The sequence below is a fragment of the Balaenoptera borealis genome (genome assembly GCF_965194805.1).
Source record: "Balaenoptera borealis genome assembly, chromosome: 20".
NCBI classification, from domain to species: Eukaryota; Metazoa; Chordata; class Mammalia; order Artiodactyla; family Balaenopteridae; genus Balaenoptera; species Balaenoptera borealis.
The window spans coordinates 35,330,838-35,358,572 of NC_138879.1; the positions used below are offsets into that span (position 1 = coordinate 35,330,838).

Genomic DNA, 27,735 nt, shown 5'->3' on the forward strand with positions numbered 1-27,735 from the left:
AGAGGCTTTCCACCTGCAGGTCCCTTGGACACCCCAAATGCAAGGAGGCAAGAGGTCCAGAGCATTTCCTTCCCAAGCCTCCCCCACCCCAACCCCGGCTTCATAGCTGGAAACCTCAGTCCGAAGTGTCCCTTTCCCTGCAATCTATTGGTTATGGAGTCCTGTCCCTTCCTCCTCACTCTCCCCATCCTTTGTTTCCCTGGCTCTACCCTGGTTCGGGCCCCTCTTGTCTCTGCTCATCTCAGAGCTTGAGATGTCCCTTTGCTTTCAAGCCCAACGCTCCTGCCTGCCTCAGGAAACTCTACCAGTTCTTTCTTTCCTCCCCCCACCCCGCAGCCCGCCCCGCTTCATACCCACAAACACTACAGAATGTGCCCTGGTAAGACACCCTTACCCCAACCCTGCCCTACCCTCAGACCATTGCCCTATTTCTCTCTTGCCCACTCATCAGGAGGCTTCCTCTAAGAGGAAACCAACCTTACATAATCTCTCTGCTTCCGCAGTCCCCATTCAATCCTCGAAATCCAGCTTTCTTCCCCATCATAACAGAGACACCTTTCCATAGGAGGCACCAGTGGCTCCCAGTCATTTCAACCCACCGGCCTCCTCCCCACCTCACCCTTGGGCCCGCCTGTCACCTGGGATGCCGTTAACTCCTCCCTGAGGGGACTCTCACCCCCAAGGCCTCCTATCCTCTTGATTTTCCTACAAACGCCTTCATTTTTTTCTCCTTTTGGCCACACCACATGGCTTGTGGGATTTTAGTTCCCCGACCAGGGATTGAACCTGGGCCCTCGGCAGTGAGAGCGCCGAGTCCTAACCACTGGACCGCCAGGGAATTCCCACCAACTCCTTCATTACTTCAGCTCTGCCTGCCTCAGGGGCTTTGCCAGGGCACAGTCCTCTTCACTTTTCCATAAATCCTGCAATTCCCAGGATGCTCTCACGGAGGGAAGAGAGCAGAGTGGGTACCAAGCCCTGACCGCGCCACCTGCTGCTGCGTGACTCTGGGCAGGTTACTTAACTCCCTCTGTGCCTGTTTCCTGATTTGTATTTGGGGCTCACAACAGTGCCTACCTCAAAATATTGTGCTGAGAATTAAACAAATTCACACGTGAAGTGCCCAGAACAGTGCCTAGCACCTTAAATGTTCAATAAGTGCTGGTATTGGTATAATAGTGTGTTGATGGCCCATTCCTGCACCCGCCCCCTCTCTTGAACTCCTGATTGGACAAGCTGCTCCACAACTGCCTCACCTTCAGCATGGCTGGTCTGGAGCCCTTCATCTCTGCATCTCCTGTGCCAGAATTCTCTGTCCTGGGAGAGGGCACATCCCATTCACTCAAGCCACCAACTTCACACACTGCCTTTCTCCTCTCCCACGTCCACACCCCTAAGTAAACTTGGGCTTACTACTGAATTTCTCTGGACTCTTTCCCCTCTGCATTCCCAGTGCTCAGGCCACCAGGTCCCCTGCCTTTCAATCGGTCCTCCTCAATGCTTGCAGTTATTTTCTAAAGCATAGACTGGTGATGTCTCTGCCTTGTTGAAAAGACGTGGGTGACTCCCCAGGGCTGGGAGAATGAAATTTAAATGCCTTAGGGAGGCCCTTCCCCCAACAGGACATTTCCCTTGGGGAGTTCCCCAGCGAGGACAAATGGCAGGCCTGAATGGTGACAAGAGCGTGTGGCTGAGGTTTTGGAAGCAACCACATGGTCCCAGCCATCAGGGGACCCCCTCCCCTCCTCGAACCACCAAAGGCAGCTTAACAAGGCCCAACGTGGGAAAGGAAGTGGGGTAAACATCCAGATAATCTGCGTCATCCTATCCCTTGCTCCATCTTCACTGATTTGACTAAGAAACTCAGAGGAAACTTTTAAAGAACTGGTAATTTCACTTTGGGGTTTTGAAAGAACACATGGGTGAAGCGTGGAAACAGTTGCCCCCCAAAATGAGTAAGTGACCCCCTTCTAGGACAGTAAATGGATGCCTGTGGGATTGCCAGTCTGACTCCCACCTGAGAGGAGGATTCCCTGGGACCCTTACCCTTTCCCAGAGTGCCCCTGCCAATGTCACACCTGCGGCACTTCCTTTGAACCCTCTTGCCCTTGCGTAACAAACTGTTCCCATGCCGTCCCTTTGTCCATCCTGCCAGCCTCTATAAAGCGCATGGTATTGTAGCTGGTCTCTGAACGAGCTCCTGGGAGGTAGGGGGTGTCTTCAGTCTCAGTGCCCGCACCTCCCAGCCCGAGGCCTGGCTGGCCCCATGAGTGAGTAAATATTTGCCAAAGAACTGACTTCTGACAGGTGGTGAGACATGCCTGGTTTGCCCTTACAAAAACCATGTGTCTTCCCTTCATTGGTAACTGTTTGTAAGGCTCCAGGGGTCCTGCCTTTCTGTTCAGAGGCTGTCAGCTTGTCCTATACAAGGTGGTGGGGTGGAGATTAGGTGTAGATAAATGGAACTCTGTGCAACCATTAAAGTTGTTTTTAAAGAATATTAAATGTCTATTAAAATATTCAAAATATGTTATGGGAAAGGAAGGCTACAAAACAGTATATGCAATGTGAGGCAATTTAGTAATTTTTATTTAGTTAGTTATAAACATGGAAAAAAACATGCCAACATGTTAACAACTGTTGGATGAGGGTTTTATAGATAACTTTTACTGTTAGTGTTTTTCGTATTTTCCCAGATTTTCCAAACTTCCTACACACTGAACATACATTCCTTTATAATCATATATATACACACACACACACACACACACACACACATATATATATATATATATATATATATAGCTTTCAAGATCATTATGTATGGGGACTTCCCTGGCAGTCCAGTGGTTAAGACTCCACGCTTCCAACTGCAGCGGGCACGGGTTCAATCCCTGGCAGAACCCTGGTGGGGGAACTCAGATCCCATGTGCTGAGCAGTGTGGCCCCCCCCCCAAAAAATCATTATATATGACTGCAAAGAGGAAAGTTAAATATAAGTAACTTTCCTCCATAACTTTGTCTAACTTAGATTATTTCAATCCAGTTGTATGACCATTTTTGTTGACTTCCTGTGTACTCATACTGAGACCCCAAAGATGAACAATATGTAGCCCCTCTTCACCCCGCCTCCAGATCTAAGGGCAAGGTGGATACAGAGCAGCTAGCAAAATAATACAAGGCAGAGTGTGACACTTACTAAAATCAAGGTGTAAGCAGAGGGCTCTGGGGCTGCCCAGGAAGGAAAAGGTTAATTCTCATGGACGACCGGTCAGAGGGAGCACCTTTGAAAAGTTGGTTTTTGCGCTGTGCAAAAGAGGCAGGAGATGAAAAAGATTTTAACTGGGGATAAAGGCATTCCCATCTGGGAGCACAGCATAAGCAAAGGCACGGAGGAGGGAATGTTGAGGCATATTTGGATGTGGGTAAATATCCACTGTGGCCAGAGTGCAGGGTGGGTGGTGGGTAACATAGCAAAATGAAGCTGGAAAGGTGAGGAGGGCGTGACAGTGGATGGTCCGGAACACCACACTAAAGAATCTGCGGAGCAGGCACAAGCTTGAATTTAAAAATAGAATATTAACATTTATTTTTATTTTCTTGACAATGCCAAGAGTTTGAGGCAGTGAGGTCCCCTGGTCCTGCACCAGACCAGCTCCTGGGGAAAGCCAGCCTGGAGTTAAACATTCACAGAGGTTAAATGTGCAATCCCAGCTTGAAGCAGCAGATTCCTTCTTCCTCCTAAACTCCCTCTAAACCCCCTAAGTATAGCATAGTGGCTAAGCGCCCAGACCTCCGTGCCAGTCAGACCAGGGTACAAATAAATCTCAGCTGTATCCATTTACAAGCTGGGTGACCTTGGGTGAATTACTTAACCTCTCTGAGTCCCTCATCTCTAAAATGATGATAAGAATATCACCTTTCTCCCCACTAGGTTAAAAATAATAATAATAAATGATAAATTTTCTTGAACATTTACAATGTCTAGCCCTGTTTTAAGTATTTTTGCACATTTTAGCTCATTTAGCCTTCAGAAAAACACCAAGGGGCAGGCGTTATTACCATTTCTATTTTACAGATGTGGAAACTGAGACACAGGGAGGTCAAAAGTGTTCCCAAGGTCCAGCAATAAGTGATAGAACCAAGACAGACCCAGCCTGTGACTCCAGAGCCCATGCACTTCACTATACCCCTGGAGATAACAATTATAATAATTATAAATTAAACCCATAATACCAGTTAACATTTACATTGTTAACTCATTTACTCCTCAACGGCCCTGTGCTAGGTACTACCATTAGGCCCTGTTTACAAACTAGGAAACTGAGGCACAGAGAGATTAAGTAACTTGCCCAAGTTTCTTCGCAGAGGCAGGAGAGGAACTCAGGTGGTCTGGCTGCAAAGTCTGTTCCTCGTCACTCTAATACACTTAATGAATGATGCCTGTTTTACTTATTGTCATTCTTTTAATTCCAAGGAGGTCTGCCTGCGATCAGTTTCATCCAGATGTTCAGATCTGATTCTCTCCAGTGATGAAGATCCATGGAGGAGGTTGGGGGTGGGGCAGGATGCATATTCCTGGGGGACTTGGGAAGCAGGATCACAGGTGGAGAAGGAGCCTTTGGACCTTGCAGTTCTGGGGAGGGCTCCTTCGTGCTTCGGGCGAGGGAACCTCTGTTGCACCAGTAAATGGCCAGGAAAGGAAGGAGAGGGAGCTGGCACTACTTCCTCAGCCCCTGAGCCAGGTTCTGGGCAATAGGAGAAATGGCAAAAATGTCTTATTCTTCAGTGGAAGAGCCTCCCTGGGGTTATACCACAGCTAGTTCCAGGGTGGTGGGTGGAGGACCCTAAAGGGCTGAGTGACATCTTTGAGGGAGATTTCACTCACCAGGTGTCTCTTTTTTTTTTTTTTTTAAAGGAATTCCTTTATTTTTATTATTTATTTATTTATTTATGGCTGTGTTGGGTCTTCGTTTCTGTGCGAGGGCTTTCTCTAGTTGTGGCGAGCGGGGGCCACTCTTCATCGCGGTGCGTGGGCCTCTCACTATCGCGGCCTCTCTTGCTGCGGAGCACAGGCTCCAGATGCGCAAACTCAGTAATTGCGGCTCACGGGCCCAGCTGTTCCGCGGCATGTGGGATCTTCCCAGACCAGGGCTCGAACCCGTGTCCCCTGCATTGGCAGGCAGATTCTCAACCACTGCGCCACCAGGGAAGCCACCAGGGAAGCCCCCAGGTGTCTCTTTAAAAAGGAAGATAGAAATCTCTCCCCAAGGAGCAGGACTGAGCCCCTCGGGGCAAGACAACCCTAACAGGACTGGGTTCCTGGGGTCCAGACCTTCAGCCCAGGTCCCACACTTGAGGCTGCAAGGCCTGCTCCCTTTGGGGTAGGGGGAGGTAGAGCCCAGGGCTCAGTTCAGCTCCATTCCCTAGTCAGGGAACTGTCACCTGGTGGTGGCTGGTCAAAGGAGCAGCACAGCTGGTGTGACAGCATTAAGGGGCACAGCTGCCACTGCAGGGCTGCTTCCCCAGAAAGCGGAACTGAGAATTAAAGGAGCAGCAGGATACACTAATTCATTTACTTATGTCTTCATGGATTCTTCCTTTCCTTCAAGAGCTTATAATTTTGTTGTTGTTGTTGTTGGCTGCACTGCACAGCTTGCAGGATCTTAGTTCCCGGACCAGGGGTTGAACCCGGGCCATGGCAGTGAAAGCGCCAAGTCCTAGCCACTGGACCACCAGGGAATTCCCAAGAGCTTATAATTTATTATTATCATTATTTATTTTTATGCTTAGATTGTTCCAGATTTGGCCATTTGCTGGCTCCTGTGTTCTTTTGATACATTCCCATCTTCTTTGATACATTCCCATCCTGACTTTCTTGTGCAGAGATGTTTCCACCATCACCATAAAGACTGGATCAGACCTTCAATAGATGCTAAATCTAGAGGGAAATTTTGATGAGGAGCAGGATATTTGAATGGTCTTAAAGTGTTTCCCCACAGACTTCTTATTAGTTGCAAGGGGGAAAACAGTAATTATATGATGGAGAAACTAGGCAATGTCTTGACTGAGTGATCTAAAGTAACATCACCTATGAGGCACAGAGGGCCGTCATGTGCCTCTAGATATGACATCCTGAGGACACATTGCCTCAGCAGTATTCCAGCTGAGAATGCATAATCTCAATTTAATCACGGAGAACATCAGACAAACACAAAATGAAGAATGTTATATTAAAAAAAAAAAAGCAGGGGTCTGTAATTTTTTAAAAACAGCCAGCTATATAAATGGTCCAGATTTAGGGAGACTAAAGAAATACAGCAACTAAACGCAACACCTGACCCTAGACTAGGCCTTGTCCTGGGCGTGAAGATGCTCTCAAGGACATAATCAGATCATAATTGGAATATGGATGGTAAATTAAATAAAAGTATTATATAAGTGTAAATGTAGAAAGTTAATAACTCGACTGTGGTGTAAGAGCTTATCTTTATTTTTAGGAAATATACACAGAAGTACTTAGGGGTAAGGTCCATGATGTATAAAAAAACCATGGAATGGTTCAGAAAAAAAAAATTATATAGAAAGAGAGAGCCCATATGTGATTAAGCAAGGGATAAAATGTTAGCAATAGGTGAATGTGGGTAGAGTATATGGATGTCTCTTGCATTATTTTCATTTTTGCAACTTTTTGTAAGTTTGAAATTATTTCCAAATGAAAAGTTTTTCATAACTCTTCCAGGTTCACTTTCCCTGTTTTCCCTGCCCAAGCCCTGCAATCAGCTTTTTCTCCAGAGGAGCTAGTGAGCAGGAATATTTAACCACATTAAAAAAAAAAAAAAAAAAAAAGTGAATGAGAAGGAAAAGCATTCCTACCATATGGAACAGCATGACAGAAGGCAAGGAAATGTGAAATATAAGTGTAGATGATAGGAAGGATCGGTGCTGGGAAAAATGGCTCTTCTGTAAAGCTAACCCAGCAAACGGCATCCCGGGATAAGCCGCATCCCACGATAAGCCGTAGCCTCACCCCGAGAGGCAAAACACAGCTCTCCTGCAGCTTGTGTCCATTCACCGGCACGTGTGTGATTTGGAAATGGAATCCAATACACTGACAGATTCGGCCATCCTTCAGGGGGCCAACACTATATTGGGAGGCACATCATAGAACTTAATTTTATCTATTTACATAGAATGTGCACGACTACTGTGCAGAGTGTATAAAGTGAAGCAGCATTGGAGTAAACTTCAGCGGGAGTGGAGCAATGCTCCCTGTGAATGAGCACCCGCACCCGACCAATCAGAACGCAGGAGACATCAACCAATCTCGGCTCCGCAATGCTCTAGTCGGGGCGGGGCTGACACGCCCAGAGTTGTTTGTTTGCCTCCGCTCTAACCCTAGTCTACCCTGGGCGGGGTTGGGGGCGCGGACCGCGGAGACGAGGCAGGCGAAGTAGATTTGGCCAAACGGTGGAGGGCATTGGATGTTAGGCCTGGCAGTTTGGGCACCGTAGTAGGTTGACTGACCCAGCCCTGACAAAACCCACATTTGTCGCGCGCTCTGCGGGGCTCATCTCTCAGAGCGCCGAGTCCAGGACGCCTTCGGGAAAACAGGTGGAGCTGATGAGGGCTGATTTCGGAGCGAGCAGGTCTGAGAAGCATGTCAGGCTTCTCGCCGACATCCTGCCTGGGTAGGTGGTGGCGCTCCCTTTCCTCTTGGGAAGGAAGGAGGTCAGGCCCGTGCCAGGCTAGCAGCAAGCTATAAGAACTAACTCTGTCAGGATGGTGAGATTGCAGAGGGAAACTGTACAGGCGACTTCTCTGGATATAGTGCATGTTGGGGAATGCCGTGAGGTGGAACGACTTCTCTGATAGGCACATATCCTGACATTTTCCATGTCTCCCAACCTGGTGACTATTACCTCGGTGTAACTTGAGCCCTCCCTGCCACATATTGGGCAGCCTTCAATTAGCTGCTGGTCAGATGTGTCTCCCATCTGAATTTCTCCTTCCCGAGATGAGGTTCTGGCTCCCATGCCAGATGCCGATCCTCAGAATCTCAGCGTCTGAGATGGGGAAGCCATGCAGGAAGGCAATCAGCTCCTTTGCTCTTTTGGAGAACGCAGTTGGTGCCTCTGAGGGAATTGATGTTGCTGTTACTACATAGGGTATAGGAGGACCAGGTGGAGGGGGGTGGGTATATTGAATCTGAGGCTCCTTCCTCTATATCAGGCTCTGTACTAAGCACTTTACATGAATTAGATCTTCAAAAACTTTACTAGGTTGGAACTATTATCATCCTTGCTTTACAGCTGAGGAAACTGAGGCCAGAGAGGTTACGTATCTTGCCCGAGGACACACAGTTCCAACTGGCATAGCCTGGATTTACACCCCAGCCTGTCAGATTCCAAGCCCCTGCTCTTAATTGCAACCCTGTATTACAGCACCTCCCAGCTGTCCCTTATGCCAGGTCTTGCCCTGCTCTGGATCTTCTGGGGGCCTCACTTACCTGTTGCTGCTGTTTCTGGCCTTGGTACTTGGTGCCTTGTGTTTCGGGCTTCCTGAACATTGGGACTCATTGATACAAGGGCAAGTCAGCAGCAGGTTGCAGTGGTCCCACTAATTTGGAACCAGAGATTTAGGGGATGTGGCAAAACATTTGGAATATACAGTCCGACTTAGGAACTAGCCTCCCTTCTGCGGGGCCCTGGACTACCTCCACTTTATTTGGGTATCTCCCAATTCTGCCTGTATACCAAGGAGGAATGAACCAACTGCCTAAAAGTTACAGGGAAGGCTTCGGGGGGAACAACATTTTAATTAGACTTTGAAGGATATCTAGTGGTTCACAACAGAGAAAATGTGTTGGAGGGTTGCTTGGGGGAGGACATTCTAGGCCTAAGGGACAGAATATACAAAGGTTCTATCTCCTTCCTCTTTCCACAACTCCACCCTCTCCCCAGTCTTCTCCCTCAGACATCCTTGACAGTCACAGTTTTCTGGTGTTGGCAAAGTGGCAGAACTTCAGCTGTGTGGGACAGGCCACCCTGGAGTCTAGGCCTCCTCTCTTGGGATGAAGCTCTAGGATTTCAGGAAGGGGGAACCCCTACCTCCTCAGCTGGAAGTGGCTCCTGGGTCCCCACCACAGGTGGGGATTCCCTACTAATCACCTGAATCTTGCCTGTTTCTTCAGCTACTGGTTTTGTTCTTTTTCTGGCTAAGAAGAGCATGTCTTCTTTTCTGCCCATTGACTGGAGCTGAAATCATCACAGCTGGCTTAGACTAGCAGCCTGTCTCAGGGTCCTCTGAGTAATCATGTCCAGCGCGGGGCAGATGCATGGAAAGGGGAGGGGGACAGGGTGGAGATGACACCACAGGAAGCACAAGGACAATTTCTCCAAAGTCTCTCTCTCTCCCCCTTCCCTGGGCCTCTTTCTAACCTCCAAATTCCCCCTTTCCCTTCTCTCCCTCACCTCATAAGCAAAGCTAATTTCTCTCTGGCTCCTTTCCCACCATTAACAAAGCTAGGAATTTCTTGGCTCACGACCAAGGGCCTTGGGGATCCAGGCTCCTTCAAGCCTGATCTCTGAGTGGATTTAGGCTGACTCTGTAAGAACCATGGCTTTGGTGGCCCCCAATTGCCCCTGAGGTTGACAAAGACTTAAGCTTCCTGTCCCAGTCTCTGAGGCTGGCTCCCCTCTCCATGAGCAGCCTCTGGAATTGGCACATTACTCCTCCCAGCCTTGGACCTGGGCACTGACTGCCAGACAGAGCTGCTGGACCAGTCACTAGAAGGGCATGTCCCTTCCATTTCCCTTGGTCTCCTTGTCCTCTCTAGCTGCTGTGCCAAAGGAATCGCTCACTGGCAGAATGAGAAGTTGTCCTCAAATGTCCATCGTTAGCCTATTAGTTCTTGTCCAGGCTCTTTATAGGTGTATTTAGGAAAAAATGACATTCAGGTGAAAGGGCTGACACAGCCAAATGCAGGTGGACCTCACTTTGAGAAAACTCCATAAACAATATAAATTTACCAAAACATCCAAGAGAATTCTTCTTGCATGGTTGGTAGTTATATACATCAGAAAGGATTTACTCCAATAAGAAGAGTGACTTTAAGTTCTTCTTCTTCTATGTACTCTTCAAAGAGATATTTAACAGTTGGGAAGGAGGTGGGATGTCAACTTAAAGATCATCAGGGATGAAGAAAATTTCTGAAACTATGATGCAAGTCAGTGGTGATACAGAATCTGAAGTGTGAAACTCCATTCCCTTACCATGACAGGGCAGTTTTTGTAAAGGAAAGAATACTTGACCCTCATGGTCCAAGGCCAAGATCTGGGTCAAGTGCCTGTCTTGGGAAGAAGAGAGCTAACTAGTCAACCCCTGACGGGCTGGTCCAAGGGGAGGGCTAGATCACACAAAGATCCAAAGCAGAGCCCTTGACCCTCCCTCCATTCCTTTCTTGGGAACTACATGGGCCTTTGATTGCCCAAAAGTGAGCAGCCAAGAGAAGCTGGAGTCTAGATCAATGCACAAACTCAGTCAGTATTCAGCCGTGAACCATAATGCACTGATCTGCCTGGCCCCTACTTTTACAAGACAGGGAGAGATTATCCAGTAATCTGCCAGGGTCAGATCAGTTGTGGGGGAGATTTATAGGCCCAAATGGGGACAGATGGCATTCTTTCAGGCTACAAGACTCTTTAAAGAGGAAAGAGTGCAGGACTGAAGGCCAGATTAAGCCTGGGAGGGGAAAGTGATTACCATTCCATGCAACGATACTTGAGGATACTACAGGGAAAACCTCCACCATCCCGTCTACATCCCGAACCCAGGTCTCTCCAGAGAGGACCAAACAGCAGGGCCCCTTGAGAAGAGTGGAAACACCTGGACAGCCAGGACTGTTAACTAGCAACTCAGTGAAATAACACTTCCCATTCCAGACAAAAGCAACATAAGGAACTCTTCCTCCAGCTGTTTTCACTGAGTCAATAAAGAGACGAAAGCAATTATCAGAGGAAGTTTAGAAAGCCTCAATTATATATGAAACAGATGTAGGTATCCAAAACTTTTTTAAAACTGGTGTCAGATCCATCTTGATGTGCTGTCTGGTGGTACTGTCACTCGGGTACTTGTCATCTCTTAGCCTCCTTGGAGGCAGCAGCCGTGTCTTAATCACCTTTGTATGCCCTTCAGTGCCTAACAGTGCCTGGCACATTGTTGGTACTCAGTAGACATCTGATGAATCTAGTTGAACATAAATGGGTAGGCAACCCGGCCTAAAACCCTTTTCAAGTAAAGAAACTGGATTTAGAGCATGCAAAGAAATGTTTGAAACCCACCTGCTCTGGGCTTTACTCAAGCTGACTGGCGGAGGTTACTTCTCTTACTGCAGCCAGTCTGGTGCATTTCCACTCTCCCTTCTCAGTGGTCAAACCGGCCTGACGTTAGTCCTTCCCTCTCTCTCCAGCCCAATATCAAGATGTGTACACCTGGAGAAGCAGTGCTTCAAAAATGTCTCTATCATCATGGCGAAACGGTGAAGCTTCTGAGGTATTAAGCAATCCATCATAACATTTGTGACCGGTTAACTTTAATTTGTCAAAATAAATCTGCAGTTTTTGCATGTTAGTAATACAGTGCTGGTATTGACAGGAAAAATCATCCATCTGCTTACATAGAAACCTTCGTTTAGGAGCACACCTTAGGAGGGAAATGGATACACAATAAAAGGCAAATGTAGGCCAAGCAGCGAGCCCTAGAGCGTAACAGGCTGGATGTCAGATTTGAGGATGATCTAATACAACTGTTTAGCTGCCAATCTGATAAAGGGGAAGCTCTCAACCAGGTTACAACCAGAAGAGAAAAACAAACTCTCTGCTTTTTTCGTGAGCGGTGGCCGTCGTGCCTTCAACACTTGGTTGAATCAGTTCATCAGCATCAAAACTCAATTCCAGTTCCAAGACAGGAGAATTTCACCACACAACCTACTCGGCCCCTGCTTTCAGTGGCCCACTGCCACCCCCAGCCTGCCAACTCTCTCCCTCCCAAAAGAAGACACGACATGGGTTTATTATTGCAGACAAGCTTGAGGTGAATAAAGAATGCATACAAAATATCATTTTAACTGAAGTCATACAATGAAGTCTCACTCCTGTTTATTATACAATGAACTGATAAAGCAATCATTCCTAGTATATATCTTTTTTTTTTTTTTTTTTTTTTTAAAGAACTAATACTTTCAGGGTTCTGACGACCACACTCTAGCCTGGGGGTAGGGTCCACACCTGCCCCCACTGAGGACTGCTCCTTGGGCCATTGTGGAGGAAGCCGGGGCCGTCTCAATCATAGAGGATTGTGATTGCCAGCCCAGCCAGAGAGAGACGGCAGGTCCCAGCAGGCAGAGCCAGAACCCGGTCCTGGGGCTGCATGCCAGGAAACGTTGGCTTCCTCCAAATGTGGCCACGACCTGCCCAATCCAGGCCTCAGCAGGGCCACGCCTGGGCCTTCCCTACACGAGTCCTTCCAGTAGTCCACACATAATGCTCTACATATTAAAAACAAACCATTTTGGTACTGTGGATAGGAACAGTTGTAACAAAGTCATAGCTACATATTTTTCTCTACATTTTGTTTATTGAGACAAACTAATTAAAAGGCACAAACATAGGGCATGTTTACATGGACATTATAACAAACATATACATTAAAAGTGTAGGAATGTGTTGCCTTCCTGCTAAACAGAAAGTTCCTAAGCTTTTATATATACAAAAGTTGTACAATTTAATGTCCTAAAGTACAAAAGATCATTTATAAAATTATTTTACACTAAGTACTATTTATTTCATTTTTTTACTACGTAGTTCAACCCCCTCGAACTGTTTTGTATAATGACACACAGATACCTGTCCCTGATGTAGGAAGTCTGCCTCTGATGCAAGGTATTTTGATGCTTGAACTGACACAGTGGGGTATAAATGGAAGTCATCCAGTTTGATAGTCAGTCCTGCCAACATTCTGCAAGATTAACACAACTAATGTCCATTTCTCTTAACTGCAAGATTAAAAAAAGGAAAAAAACCCAAAAACATATTGCAACTTAAAAAAAAAAAATCACAGCATCTTGGTTTTAGTAACTTTTTTTCAAAACACAATGCTTTAAAAACATTAATGTGTGGCATGATGGTGTAAAGAGTATCTGTCTCCCTAGCTTTTGGTTTCTACTTTATGTACAGAGATAAAACATCCTGCTAAGAAATAAAAAGCACATGTCTTAACGTGCACAATCATTGCTGGATTTCTGCAGGGAGTGCAGACAGCTGTCTCCCTGAAAACCCGACAAAGCTGATACAAGTGTTTTCTCAAAGAAAAAAAAGTGATGTCCATATTTACAAAGTTGAACAAATCTGCACAATACTTGATTAAGAAACAGAAGGAGAAATTAAAAAAAAGATACACTCTGCTTGTTCTGAAGGGGCATACTACCTAGTTAGTGGTTAGAATAAAAACTGTATACAATTTAATATAAGACATAAACTCTAGTGAGCAACTAACACACCTTTCCCTGTTGAAATATCAACAGACTCTGATTGGGAGAGAGAGGGGCATATCACATCCCAGTGCCTCCAGCGTCTTCCAATTAAAGCAATATATTTTAACTGTTCCAAAGTACTCCTTGACCCCTGGATAGGAGTCCCATTGGCCTCTGTTTGTTAGGAGTCTGCCTGTCCGCACACTTGACTTCTCCTCTGTCAGCTGCGGCCTTTTCTTACCAAAACACAATGTGTATATTTTGTTTTTTTTTTTTTAATTTTTTAAAAAAGTCAACTACAATGCTATATTCCATCAGGATTAGTATGCTGAGCAATATTTACATCTCCAAATATCAGGTCACAATCCCTATTATATGTTGAAGATAGAATGATAAATTATCATATGCTTTGCATATCAGAGCTGGTATCACCTTTCCCATAGGGAATGCTGCCTGAAATTAACATATTCCCAAAGGTAAAATGCATATTCTCTGAAATGCATTTTATTATGACAATGCATGTATTTACTCATAAAAACAATAAACACAGACAATTTTACACTAGCTCTCAATCCGTGGATTTAGAACAGGTTAAGATCAGCCATCCACCTTGTATATATGGGGAGAAGAGTTCTGCTAGTGTTCAGAATAAAATGATTTCTTGGGATCAGAAACAGTAATGCTGCTTTTTAATTTTGAAATGGGTTTTGTTTTATTATGATTGGTTTTAATTCCGGTGTTTCATCTTGCCAACTACTATCCTGTTTAAGCAATGCTGTCAGCTAAAAGGAATTTCTGATTAAACTAAAGTGGTCCAGTGATAAGTGACATACACACCCTACTTTGAACAATCCCAGCCAAATTGGAGAATAATGCTACTACACTATTATTAACTAATGTAATAAATCTCCCAATTTCATGGTTTACTTTTTGCTTTAATAAACTAAAAGTTGCTGGTAAATATTTACTTTAACCCATATTTTGATTTTATAATACTGTTTACCAAGGTGGTGATGTAGGCAAAGCTTGGGGTAAGAAAGGCATGCTCTCTACAGGCCTCATTGCTATATTGAGAGGGGCAGCTAAAGTCATAGGCGTGGGCAGGTTCATTGGAGACGTGATGGTGACAGGGTGTGCTATATTCACTGGGGCAGTGACGGGGGTGGGGAGGTTGACTGGGGTAGTGAGTGTTAAAGGAGAGGTCATGGATAATGGACTAGTTATAGTCACAGGGTGCCCTATGTTCATTGGGCTGGTTATATTAACTGCACTTGAAACATTTACTGGACTTCTCATGCTCATTGCAGCTGCCACTGTGACTGGGTTTGACATAGTCCCAGACGACACAGAGGACGTTATATTGAATGGAGTAGTGAGAGTCACAGGTGTCGTAGCAGCCGTGGAGGTTTGGCACAGGTTAGCAGCTTCTAAAATAAGAAGACAAAATGGCCTTTAGATTCTCAAAACAGTGAACACAGTTCAGTTTCTGAATCAACTTCTTTTAATTAAAAAGGACAAACATTTAATAAATTAAATTATAGTTTTCTACCCTGTGGTCAACAGGAAGGGAGGATCCTTCTGAGCACAAGACTGGGGGCCAGGAATCCCAGCATGAGAGCAGACCTCTTTTCTGATGCTGTGCCTTTCACAAGACTGAGGCAACAACTGGCTTAGTCTTGGTGCTTTTGGTTTGGAGTTTAGATTTACTTACCTACCTCACAGTGATGCTGGAAGATCAGGTAATTTCTGCAAGGCACTCTGGGGGGCAGAGATATCAAGTAGGGCTAAGTATTCTCACTACCACTTCCATGTAGTTCCTCTGAATTCTAAAGACTTTCCCGGGAAGAACCAAGCACCCACAGGCCAGGCTAGAAGAGCTTGTTTACACAGAGCTGGGCAGATGGTTACACAATAACAGATCATCAGAAAAATCTTCTCACAAGGCACACTGTAACTAGCAGAGAGAGGTGTGTGTCCTCGATGCTATGTACTCTAAAGCCTTCTCACAGGTGAAGCCACATTCTGTTAAGGTTTTAAAAATCCATTAAGTAGGGATGGATAAACAAGCTGTTTTAATATCATCTGTTTATTTTGGTCTTAGGAAAATCATTTTAGTTAAATAATCCTGTTGTTTCTGGTTGCTTCTTAACGCTGTTTAGAATGAACAAGTATCCCTCAGTAGGTTTATGTTGTCCTCCCCACTCCCGTTTCTTCTTCTCTTTCTGAGGCTAACATAATCACCTACTTAATGCCTGGTGTCATTTAACTGTACGTATTCCACACACCACCCGCCATACCAAGGGGGACTAGCCAGGCTAGGAGACCCTGCAGTGAGTTGGGGGACCGTGGTCCTTGTTATCAGCAAAGCCTGGGCACTTCTTAAGGAAAACTTCCCTCAGAGGTGACACCCCTTACACCACCCCTCAACAAAATTCAGCACCACCTGCTGGTGTGTCAGAAAAGTGCAGTAAGAAGACAGACGGGGGTGCTGGCTGTGACTTGGCTGTCAAAACGGAGAAATGCATTTGAGACTGAAGATGGAGGTCTGCCCGCATGCCACGCATGGTCAAATCACCTCAGGTGGACCCCTGAGTCAATGAGCAGCCCTTCCTTGATCAGCATGATGTAACCTTGGCATTGTTCCATACTCTATATCAGGGATTCCCAAACCTGGCTGATGATCAAAATCATTTATCTAGGGAGGTTTTTTGAAAAAAACTGCTTCCCAGGAAATTCAATTGTGAGATTTAGATGGAACCTGGGAAATTTATCTATCTAAAAAGCTCCTGAGATGATGATCTGATTGTCATCCAGGTTTGGAAACTTATATTACCTTATTTAAGCCCAATATTTAAAAGGGACGTGCTGATTCAAGTTCAGGTTGTCAGGTCAGGAGTCTCTCCTCCCCCCAGACGTGACATTTACTAACATGAACACAGAAGTTTCTAACAACAGTGGTCGTTTCCAAAGAGATTCATGCAACAAATGGGATTACAATAGCATTTTGTTTCATGCAGATCAGAAGATGAGCTAAACAACTGAGTCTTATTGTGCAAGCACACTGAAATACAATACCAAACAGAAGAGTGCAGAAGAAAAGAATGAGGGAGAAAACCAACTCACTTCTGAGGTGATGGTAGCATGCTATAAATATTCTCCTCCTGTTTTCACCAAGTAAGCTTTCACTTACTTGGTGGGTGTGCCATCTCCCCACCTCCCCTTCGTTTTCTTTTTAATCTAACCCTATCCCTTTCTGTAACTTAAACACTTTTACTTCTTCTCTGAGCAAAACATCCTTCATAATATGCTTTCAACCCACTATGCAATTATCACGGCACATACACACATATAAATTTTTCTCCCCTACCCGCCATTCTCCACCCCTTCTCTTATCACAAAACATTTTATCAAAATAATGACAAATATTCATCTGGAAGACAGGAATAAGCAGCACCTGAGGCAAAGCGGAAAGCCTATCTGAGCTGCTGCATTCTTTTCCTCCAATGCCAGTAGATACATGGAAAAGCTATTCCTTTTATCTTTTTCCAAGTACAGGATGTTTAGAAGGGATCTGAGGAAGGGAATAGCTGCACTACATGAACGCAAAGGATGGAAGAAACTACACAGCAAAGGAATTACAGCAGAGCCTACATGCAGGGGATTCCTTATGAATTTAAAATAAAACAGTAAGACATGACAAGGGTGGGGAAGGAAAAACGGAATTTAGGAATCTGTCCTGTGGCTGATGATACACTGACAAAATTATTTAACTGAAATAGCTGCACAGTAGTCCAGAAGCCAAAGCTACAACTACTAAGTTAAAAAACGGTGCTGAAAACTGATACTCCAACCGCTTCTTTATAAGGTATATATGACAGAAAAGCAAACCATTCCCAGTTTTAGTAACAATTACAGTAAAGTCACTAACAACTGAAGTACATACATGTTAAGCTAATGCCAGCCCCAGTGACAGACTGAATTAGATTAAGGGTGAGACCAAGAAAAAAAAGACATCAGCATTACAGAGTCTGAAATATGTAATAAATAATACAATTCAGAAAGAACACTAAAGAGCAGAAAATAACACAGTTGTAAGAAAATGAACTTATGTACACATGAGGATATTTCATCTACCTTTAAGAGTGGGACTATTTTAGAAACACAAAAAGGAGCCTTTAATGCACGGAGGTTGACATAAAAATGAACATAAAAAGGAACTCTGAGCATACATAGCAAAGGCCCAAATTTGGCTACAAATGTGTAACAAAATTAAGTCAGAAGAAAGAACCTGACAAGAAGTACTAAGAATTTTTATTTCCTAGTAAAAAAAACTTATTTGGAAGCTTGGAAGCTTTGTTGCTAATAACTTTACCAGGTATTTCCTAGCATAAAAGCGTTTCCACGAAGCTGAATTCTCTAAGCTGTGGCTGTTTTACTTTGTTACTTGCACACTAGGTAAAAACACTAGCCAGGCTGTGAGCACTGGACGCCTCGTCTTACCTTTCTTTCTCGCTTTGACAGCTTCTTCCCACAGTCTCAGCGTCTCTACCTGCTTCCCTGGCCAGCTCGTCACATGCTGCTGCTGCTGCTGCTGCTGCTTCTGGCTGCTGGTCTCTTCACTCATGCACGCTGCTCCAAAGACAAAGACAGAAACGCTAGATTTACCTGGAAAAAGTGTGGCTATTTTTTCAAAATCCGAACTTAGATACTTTGACTCCTCATGCCTCTATGATCTTTATCATTTGACCGGATAGTTTTTTACTACAGTACATCTTTTGTGCTGCTGTGTCTCTACTGGTCAAAATAGATAAATTTTAAAAATCCAGAGAGTTAGGGAAAACCAACATAAAAGAATTCTTTGCTACATTAAAAAGCAAGCATCTTTTAGAATGGAACTTGGGTAATATTCGCATGGAATAATTAATGCTCATCAAAATATGTAACATACTTAGTTACCTGACCACAACGATGTACATTAAAAGTAAATTTCTGTAAAGTTAACAAAGTTTGACATGCTAGATAATAAATCCAATGTACTTACAAAGAAGCAAAAACAAATGAGATTGAAACACATTAACCATTCTTTCCCATTCACTTTTGGCCACCTATTCTGAGAATCTCATGTTTCTGCTGCATGAAGTACATATATAATAGAATACAGAATTAGGAAAACACTTTCTTCTGGTGGTTAGGGAGATCTTAGAAAAAAGCCTGGGTAAATGCAAGTATTGAATTTTATCCACAAGTCCCCGGAATATTCTATCTTTTCAACTCTGAATTTAAGGTAAGCAAAGCATTTAAACATTCAAACGGGTACGTTATCCCTTTTCTCTATAGATTTGGGTTTGAGAAGTAAAATTATGTAACACTGCTTTTATCTTTAGGTTATGAAGGACATGTTATTAATACTATCCGGAGTTAGGGGGCACTCATGCCTGAGAATCTTCCTAACATTAAATAACAACAGTTAAAATTGCCTGGCATAAGATGCAGCTTCCTAGTATGGCTTCTGCTGCCACAATCCTAACACACTAAAGCTTTTTATTCAAACCCCACAGAAGAAGGGACACACTGAAAAACAGCTGCAGGGAAACTGTGCTCTTCTAACATGGACGTTATTAGTAGACAGTACAGGATTAAAAGCAAAATTAGTGGAGAGTTTATCACTGTTGCCTGTATACATGTACGTAAAGTGTATTTCCAACACTAATATACACCGTCCATTGATGCGTGTTTGCATACTTTAGTAACAGAAGGAAACAAGTAAGGTGAACATTAATATAGTCCTGAGAACACACGTGAAAATATCTTCAATATATTATAGAAAAAAATCTAGATTCCATCAATCTGAAACGCAAAAGAAATACAATTTGAAGTGTCACCTACTTTTACTGATGCCTTGTTTACATGTATTACAGTTGATACTTTGGCTCTGCCCGTGTGTCTTTAAGTGGCTGGTGATGTATGCTGCGCTCAGGAGCTTCCCACAGATGTTACAGGATACCTTGCCTTCGTGGCGTACCATGTGTGTCCGCAGTCTGTCTTTGGTGGCAAAGGCAGCAGTGCACGTCTGCATGAGGGAGGAAAACTTTTTTTAAATATAGACTATCCTGTTCTACTCATTTTAAAGTACGTTATATTCTAGGTATTACCCTACTCATGTCAGCAAGCAGACTGAGTTAGCTGAATTTTAATTGCATGTGTTACCTAGAATTGTACTCACAATAAAACACCTGGTGAATTTTGGACACTTACATTTTGAGGGGAAGAAAAAAAATATCAACAGAGTAGTGAAAAGATGTGAGCTGTAGAGTCAGTTAAACCCAGATTTAAATTCAGCTCCCTGACTCACTAAACAATGTAATATTCAGCAAATTAGCTAACCTATCTGAATTTATTTCATCTGTAAAATGAAAATAATACCTACCTCACAAAATTACTGGTGAATTAAGAGCCTGGCCCAAGGCCTCATGGCAGGTAATCACTCAATGACACTAGCTTCCTTCCTCCAATTGGATTTTTCTTAGAATTCAAATCACTTACTTAATAAAATCAGTCATTAACAAATTTAACTGAAAGGAGCACAAAAAGACTTCCAGCAAAAAACCAGAATTACTGACGCCTAACACGGTCATTTCATTTAGCAAGATTCTTAACCTTTTCATTACCACAACTTATGTTATTAGAGAATGCTCCAATCTGGCGATAGCAGACAAAAATCCAGTAAGTGGGTAACATTTGGGAGAAAATTCATATTTTCTTCGATTACAGTTAGAACAACCTCAATCATCAGCCCAGAAGTTAATTTAAAACACTTCATTCATTTATTCATTTCAAATAAACAACGACCTTTGCAAGACAATAAATTTTTTTTCTTATAACAATAAATACTGTTGCCCAAGGAAAATGAAATGTAGCTTAACAAAAACAACATTTACATTTTTAAATGATCTTGCCTCACAGAAACAGAAGCTGTCATTTATATTTTATAAAACCAGAATTCAAATGGACCACATTTACTCAAGTCAGTGATTTTAAGACTATTCAAGAAAGGTGAGATTTGACTGGCTCAGACCTTCTGGATAATGTGCATTAAGTGCTACACTAAGGATAAGTCATTTTAACTCTTACTTGGCATTTGAAGGGTCTTTCTGTTGAATGGACATGTTTTACGTGACAGCTTAAGTGGTCAGGCCTGTGAAAGAGAGAGTTTCAACAGAAGATGTAATGGAACACACATAGAGAAATGCTACTTACTGTGATGTTTACATGCTTGGCAGATATGGGTGGGGGACATTTTAAAGAAAGCTAGCAGAATTACCAACTCCCCCACCCCCCAGTGCAAGCCTCCTTACCTCTCTTACCATAAACAAAAGTCTTAGTCCTTTACCTGTTAATTTTCTCTCCTAGTCAACATCAAATCATATTAGGTCTTGATTCTTTACAATTACAAAATACCCAAAGTTTAGTCCTAACACTTGCCAGAGACAATTGCTACTACATTAACTTTAAAAGCCTTTAAAAATGAAAATTAGTGAAATGTTAGTAACCACAGAAAAATGGAAAAAAACGTTCTCTTAAAAGTTTTAAGAGATTCCAAGGTCATCCCAACTTTCAGGATATGTTTCTTTGATTTGTGCAGTGAATCTCATGTCCAGCCACCCAAATGAATTGAAAACTAATGGTTTCGCAGTGATAAGAAGTACTGATGTGCCGAAAGAAGGCCTGAGTCCACCAAGGCACTTCTTAAATGAAATAATAAGTTAATCACTATGTCACCACTTGTCAGCCACACCAAACTGGAGTTAGACCTGGAGGTGTAATACTTTATCTGTCACCAATCTCCTCTAATAACACAGGCCTGCAAATATCTATTCTCACATAAACCTTCCAGATCACACAGAGATCGTACTGACACCATAATGAAAAAAAAGCAAAGCAAAATGCAGTACCTCGAGAAGCCTTTCCCACAAACACTGCAAGTATAGGGTTTGGTGATGCCTCCTTCGTGAGACCTCACATGGTAAGTCATCCGGTCCTTCCTCTTGAAGCGCTGATTACAAATAGGACACTCGAAGGGCTTTTCGTCCGAATGGGAGAGCTTGTGCCGATTGAGGTGGTACACATCTCGGAAGGCCTTCCCACACATCTCACAAGCATGGTTCTTCTTGACAGGCTTACTGGGTTTCTTGACAGACTGCGTCACGGGCATAGCTGTGGCGCTGGCACTGCTGCTGGGGTTGGTGCCCGAGGAAGATGTAGTGACTGTTGACAAGATGCCTGCAATGGTTGAGACCAACGAAGTTCGGCTGCTGTCCCCAGCGATGGTGGAGATAAGGGGAACCACCGTGGTGGGGGTTTTCTTTGGCCGGGACACCAACTTGATGCCTGTGTGGCAGGACTCGTGGCGCCTCAGGTGATAGCTGTCCCTGAAAGCTTTACTGCAGTAAGTGCACACAAAGGAAGTTTTGGGTTTTTCTTTTTTAATCCCAATGGCATCCTTTAATGTTTCTGGAGCAGCCTGAGGTTTCTGAGTTATTGGTATAGGAAGCAATGGTTTCTGATCAGGGGGCTCCACAGCAGAGCTCAGGAGGGGCAGCAAGCTGTTCTGTGCTGCCTGCTGTTGGTGATGGGAGGCTTCGTGGGCCTAAAACCAAACATTTACACTTCAGAAATTCAGCCTCTCACAATGACCTTCAAAATTCAACATGCTTCAGACAATAGAGACCAGACAATAGAGACCAGAAGAAACAATCAAGGAGCCTGTAAGCTACTCTCTGCAGCAGAGATCCAGCAACCACCTAGCTACTCTCAGAGCTCCCAATACAAAGCATTAAAATCACTGCACAGACACAAAACTTCTGCGAGTAAGTTGCTGACAGTGATCTTGCTTTCAAACAGCTGACTAAACTACACACCACCCTGGTTCATAAGGGACATACCAGCTGATGAAATGAGTCTGCATTAGTCTGTCAGTGCTGAAACCAAGTTTAAATAACTTGTCAAAAAAATTACACTCCAGACTTAACTATTTAACAGTACCTTACTGCAGTAATGCACAAGCCACACACTCACACACATACACATATAGACATGTAATCATCTACTTGTCTATTTTACCTAGGAAAATAGATGTCTCTCCCCTTCCATCAGAAACTCTCAGTGACCGAGGAAAGAGGCTGTTGCTAAGTAATACAAGGAATCTAGGTCTCTGAATACATATGCTAGTGGTTACATTTACTTTTAAAGTTTTCACTTAACTCTACTAAAAGATTTGGTTGAAATGGAATCTGCTATTAATCATCCTGGAAGGCGTCTGTGAAGGGAGCCCCCAGCAAACACCTGTCAATTGTTTCTCAGTTCATTTAATCTTACACTAGAAGTCTGCATCCTTTAGCAACACTGGTTGTTCAAACCCTAAACTCAGACTAATAAGAGAAAACAAACTATAAATAATTTAAATTCCTTTCATTTTCATCTTCTTCTAGCAGTTGTAGGGCTAGTTAAAGTATTGGACATTTGCTGTTATAAAGTGCTTTTCCACTCCAAAACTGGGAGCTGGACACTGCTTGGAAATTTTCTTTAGCTGCACTGAAACCAAAATTTCATTGTGGGTCAGGTTCTTGGTATTTATGAGTAGTTACTCACTTGGTTTTGATTCTTCCAAAATTCTCCATACCTCTATACTGATAAACATTTAGAAAATGATGGAAAAAAATTCCTGAAATAGTTCTTCCTAGTATGTTGTATTTGATCAACATTATTTTTGAAACTCTTGACAGTGAGCTCGAGCCCCTATGCTTGAGTTTTGTCATCCTAAAAGGATACATGCACTCAGAGGTAAGAGTTCTAAATATTTTAAGCATACAATGTCCTAGGAATGGCCCATCCCATCATCTCAGACACTCCAGACACTTACTTACCCTTTTCACTCTATAATCTAAGTTCTACATTACACTCCATTAAGTAAAAAAATACGGAGACAGACAAACACACACAGAGCTCCTCTCCTGATGAATAAGAACATTACCACACACAGCTCCATGTTTACTTGATAGCAGCACAACAGCTAAGCCTAGAACCAGACTTCCCTAAATCATCAGGAGGTGTCATATCCAGAGTTAATCACTTTCAATTTAATAATTTTGACTGAATCTTCCTTTGAGTCCTGGAAGTACTCATAGAAATTGTGTGCTTACTTATGAGTATCTTTCTGGACTTAGGGCTCATACTGAATTACAGTCCACTTTTAATTTAATTTATGGAGCTCCTGTAATTGTCAGGGTCTACCCAAGTGACTTTAGTAAAACTTTATAGAATTTGGACTCTAATCATACCCCCTTTCCAACCTGGCTGTAGGATGCCCAAGCTTCCGTATAGTATACAAACGGTTAATAGCTGAAGATAGCTCAAGATATACAATTTCAAAGGCTAACAGATCAGATAATAGGGAAAGCAAATCTTCTGGACAAAGTTCAGACTTATAGTGTTTAGAGGCATTTTTCAATTCTAAACAACCATTAGTTCGATGGAGTACTAAAAGCACTTACTGCCATTTTACCAATTCAGATGTCTGTGGCAACATAAAGTATTTTTACAGCATTGCTGAAGCTCACTCTCACAGGAGGGTCACACCAGGTCCCTGCTTCTCGGGTGAAATGCTGTAGAATGCCTCGCCCACTACGGGAATCACTCTCTGAGGATTCCTAGGATCCCCACACTTCTATATGAAGCCTTCTAAGAGGGGAACTGGGTTTCCCCAACTTGTTCTCTGGGGGAGAGACAGAGTAAAATAACAACCATGGCCTGCCTTCAGTTAAGTGATTTTTAAAAATATATAACTTCTGGGTAGACTTTTATTTGACTAGCATCACCAAACCAAAGTTTTAATTTTATCTCCCATCTCTTTCAACTGCAAGGCTTTTTTAACCCTGCCCAAGCTTTCCTCTTCTGGGGCTGGCAAAAAACAAAACAGAAATGTTATTTCATCACCCGGGGTGGTAGAATATGGCACCATGAAATCTCCAGTGCCAGAGGGTAAAAGATTTTGTACTGAAGGAAACTGGCATCAGTGAGTCATATCTTGAATGTCCTGTTAGGAGAATCATCCATCAAACATTTTAACAGATATGGCTTTCACTTTCCACCAGGTTATTTGGAAAGCAAGCAGGTATTAAATTGTTTTAAAATATAAATTCAACAGGATGATCCAGGAAACAAATGAGAGAGTTTAACTCTCCATTTCCCCAGTGAAAATTACTTAAAACTGGAACTGAGTAAGTCTATTCATACCTTTCCAGAGAAAAGACTGAAATATTCTCTTTACCCATTCAACTGTCCTCGGCTCTAAATTATAAGTTTTCCAACAATTTTCACTGCACACATTGCCAAGCCCAGGATCAAATATTAGCTTTCACACTTCTCCATCAGGTGGGAAAAAAGATTTTAATAGCTGAAAAAAATTAAATAATATAAAATCTAATTAAACAGTTGATCATTAAATGCTTGGCATTTGCTTTCCCCAGGAAAAGAATAATAAAAGTATTCCAAAAGATTTTTCAACTAGTTTTCCAAAAATTAGTTACAGGGTTTTCCTTTACATAAAGAACTCTCGTTTTTTTTTCAATCTCCATTGAGAGCACGTTTAATATGGTTAATCTAAATCATTCCTCAAGTGAAAAATCACTGCAGTGGCCCATTAGTCCTATATTTTAAAATGACCATTTGAAAGCTTTTTCTAGAGAGGGCATTTGCCACCTTTACACCAATCTGGATGCAAGCGAGTTATATATCATTTTTTTCCAATGCATTTTTAAGTTGACTTATCACATTATCAAGCTCATCAAAGCACTTGTTAAAACAATACTAGATCACAATAAGGGCCAAGTTAGTCAATTCCGTAATTTTGGGTATGTTCAACATTATCAAGCTCATCAAAGCACTTGTTAAAACAATACTAGATCACAATAAGGGCCAAGTTAGTGAATTCCGTAATTTTGGGTATGTTCAATTTTCAGAAGCCCGAATATATTTCAATTACTTAAAAATCAAATGACCACATTCGAAAGAATATGTCTTAAAACAATAAACCATCTCTAAACAGTAGGCACTGTTTGAATTACCCAGTTCCTTATATTAACTCCACTGGGATGGGTCCAGTGGCTGGGAGGATTTTTTTTGAAAATTCTGCATCCATTCCTGGTTAGTTCCAAAAGGTCTCAAGCGCCCAAGCTACGCATTTGGGATTTCACGAAGTTATTCAAAGAAGGAAAATAACTCAGGCGGGAAGAACGCACTTAAAGTGACGAGCTTCCTAACCTCCGGTTCCTAAGTTTCCCCGTGAGCTCATTACTACTGCCCACTAAGTGCTTCGTTTGCAAACAGAAACGAAGTGGGGAAAAAATAAGTTCTAGGTCTTCCAAATAGGGGTCCCCACCTCAGATGGGCGGGCTAGAGGACTGCCAACGCATCGGCTACAGTCACCTTCAAGTTTCTTGCAAAAAGTGAAGACCAACACCCCACGAATGACTCATCTGGGGGCTCTGTAAGCGGACTTTGTTTGCTCTCTCCACTGGCCGTCTCCCCCACTTGGTTGGAGGAAACGCTAGAGGTGGGACGAGAGAGAAACGCGCCCCAGGAGAAGGTGGGGCCTCCCGGAGTCCCGGCCCCCCCGCCACCCCCCCCAACCCCCGGCTGGGGGATTCCCCGGGCTGAATGGGACGGCGGGAGAGCTGGACAGAGGGAGAGGGTGTCAGCTGCCAAGGCTCGGCACAGGCTTGGGAATGAAAACACGTAAATCCAACGAAAAAGTGTGGGGAGGGGATACACGTTTACAACACCCCCCAACTGGGTAAACATGAGGGGGGCGGCGGGAAGGGGGAGTGGCGGGGAGCCCAAGGATACCCGCTATTCGCGGGGACTCGGGGGGGGGGGGGCTTGTCATAAAGTCAACACACACACACACAAAAAGAGGACAGGGAGGTGAAAAGAACGGAGAGCGAGCGAAAAGATGGATGAAGTGGGGGGGGGAAGTGAGCAGGACCCGGGGACCCCCCTCACCCCACGGTGCGGGCCCGGGCCCGGCGCGCCGTGGCCGAGCGGACCGCGCTATCCAGCGGCCCGGCGCCCTCCTTTCTCTGGGCCGCGGGTGGTGACAGCGACCGGCCTCCTCCCTTCCCCTTCAGGGCGGGAGGGAAGGGTGTGTGTGTGTGTGTGTGTGTGCGTGTGTGTGTGTGTGTGCTGGGGGGCCCGGGGGTCACCCCGAGGCCTGCTCTCTTCCCCGCACCCCGTGAGGCCGCCTCCTTTCACCTCAGCAGCCCCGCTCCGCCGAGGCGGGCGGGCGGAAAAACAAAGGGGGATTAAGGCCGGGCCGGAGAGCGGAGCCGGGAGGGAGGGGAGGAGGAGCGCCCGCCCGCCCGCCCGCCAGCCCCGGGCCCGGCCCCCCTGTCCCCCCCGTGTCCCCCCCGGGGGGGCCCCCCGTACCTGGAACAGGAACGCGGTCCAGTTGGCCTCCATGGCTGCAGCGGCCGACCCCCCTCCTCCCCACTCCCCCCGCTCGGGGAGCCTCCTCAGGCGGAGGAGGCGACAACAAAGCGGCGGCGGCGGCGGCGGCAGCGGCAGCGGCGGCTCCTCAACATGGCAGCGCCGAGCGCGGCCACTTCCGGTAACCTCCGGGACGCACCACCGCCGCGGCGAGCGCGGGCGGGGGGGGAGCCCCGACCCGGCCGCCGCCGCCCCCAGGGGCCCGGACCCCTCCCGAGCGTCCCCGCGGCCCGCTCGCCGCCTCGGAGCTCAGCCAGTGCCCGCGGGCGGTGGGGTCAGGGCCCCCGCGGGGGGGCTGGGGTGGGGCCGGGGGCGGGGATGGGGCGCGGCGTCCCCCCCCGCGGGGGTGTGTGGTGCTGCGGTCCGTGGCTCAGGCAGCTGGAACAGGGGGAGCTCAGGAGAGAAGATGGAGGACGCCAGGGTCTGGCGCTGGCTCGCTGGGCACGGCCGGGCCGGCTCCCGTGACTCAGACCCGGTGCCCGGCAGCATCGCGTCCCTCTCAGGCCCTCAGCGGAAGGCACAGGCCACGGTGGCGCCCGGGCTCTTCAGTTCCTTTCGCGCAGCACAGCCCCTACCTCCAAACTGGGGGAAGCCCCTTCGACTTGGAGTGTCTTTCCCCTCTGGTATTTCATCCCAGCGAAACCTTCCGCACTCTTGCTGGA

General features: G+C 44.8%; 1 protein-coding gene and 1 long non-coding RNA gene across 7 annotated transcripts; one reads left to right on the forward strand and one right to left on the reverse strand.

Annotated features, from left to right (window-relative positions):
• Positions 1–361: 361 nt before the first annotated feature.
• Positions 362–12,229, forward strand: LOC309618431. Its single transcript, XR_014238471.1, has 2 exons — positions 362–7,691; positions 11,471–12,229. It is a non-coding gene; the product is annotated as an uncharacterized lncRNA (long non-coding RNA).
• VEZF1 (vascular endothelial zinc finger 1) lies at positions 11,577–27,605 on the reverse strand. 6 transcript variants are annotated; one of them, XM_082372048.1, is made up of 7 exons: positions 27,014–27,605; positions 24,082–24,302; positions 21,484–22,178; positions 20,663–20,726; positions 19,418–19,619; positions 18,032–18,163; positions 11,577–14,958 (listed from the first exon to the last, which is right to left on the reverse strand). In XM_082372048.1, exons 2-7 carry the CDS (start codon positions 24,085–24,087, stop codon positions 14,531–14,533), a joined length of 1,527 nt encoding a protein of 508 aa, XP_082228174.1. In that variant the 5' UTR covers positions 24,088–24,302; positions 27,014–27,605; the 3' UTR covers positions 11,577–14,530. The 6 variants fall into 6 exon arrangements, with proteins under 6 accessions (XP_082228174.1, XP_082228175.1, XP_082228170.1 ...); XM_082372049.1 differs by lacking the exon at positions 24,082–24,302 and adding an exon at positions 24,858–24,983 and having other exon boundaries at positions 18,032–18,160; positions 19,418–19,601; positions 27,014–27,596; XM_082372044.1 differs by lacking the exon at positions 24,082–24,302.
• Positions 27,606–27,735: the final 130 nt, after the last annotated feature.

Coding starts and splice junctions, on each gene's coding strand:
- VEZF1 (XM_082372044.1), bottom strand. CDS start 27,046: ATGGAGGCCAACTGGACCGCGTTCCTGTTCCAG. Junction 18,164..19,417: donor TAAACAAGGCATCAGTAAAA/GTAGGTGACACT, acceptor TTGTCTTTGGAG/CAGCGTGCATGAGTGAAGAG. Junction 14,959..18,031: donor TGTCAAAGCGAGAAAGAAAG/GTAAGACGAGGC, acceptor TTCTTATTTTAG/AAGCTGCTAACCTGTGCCAA.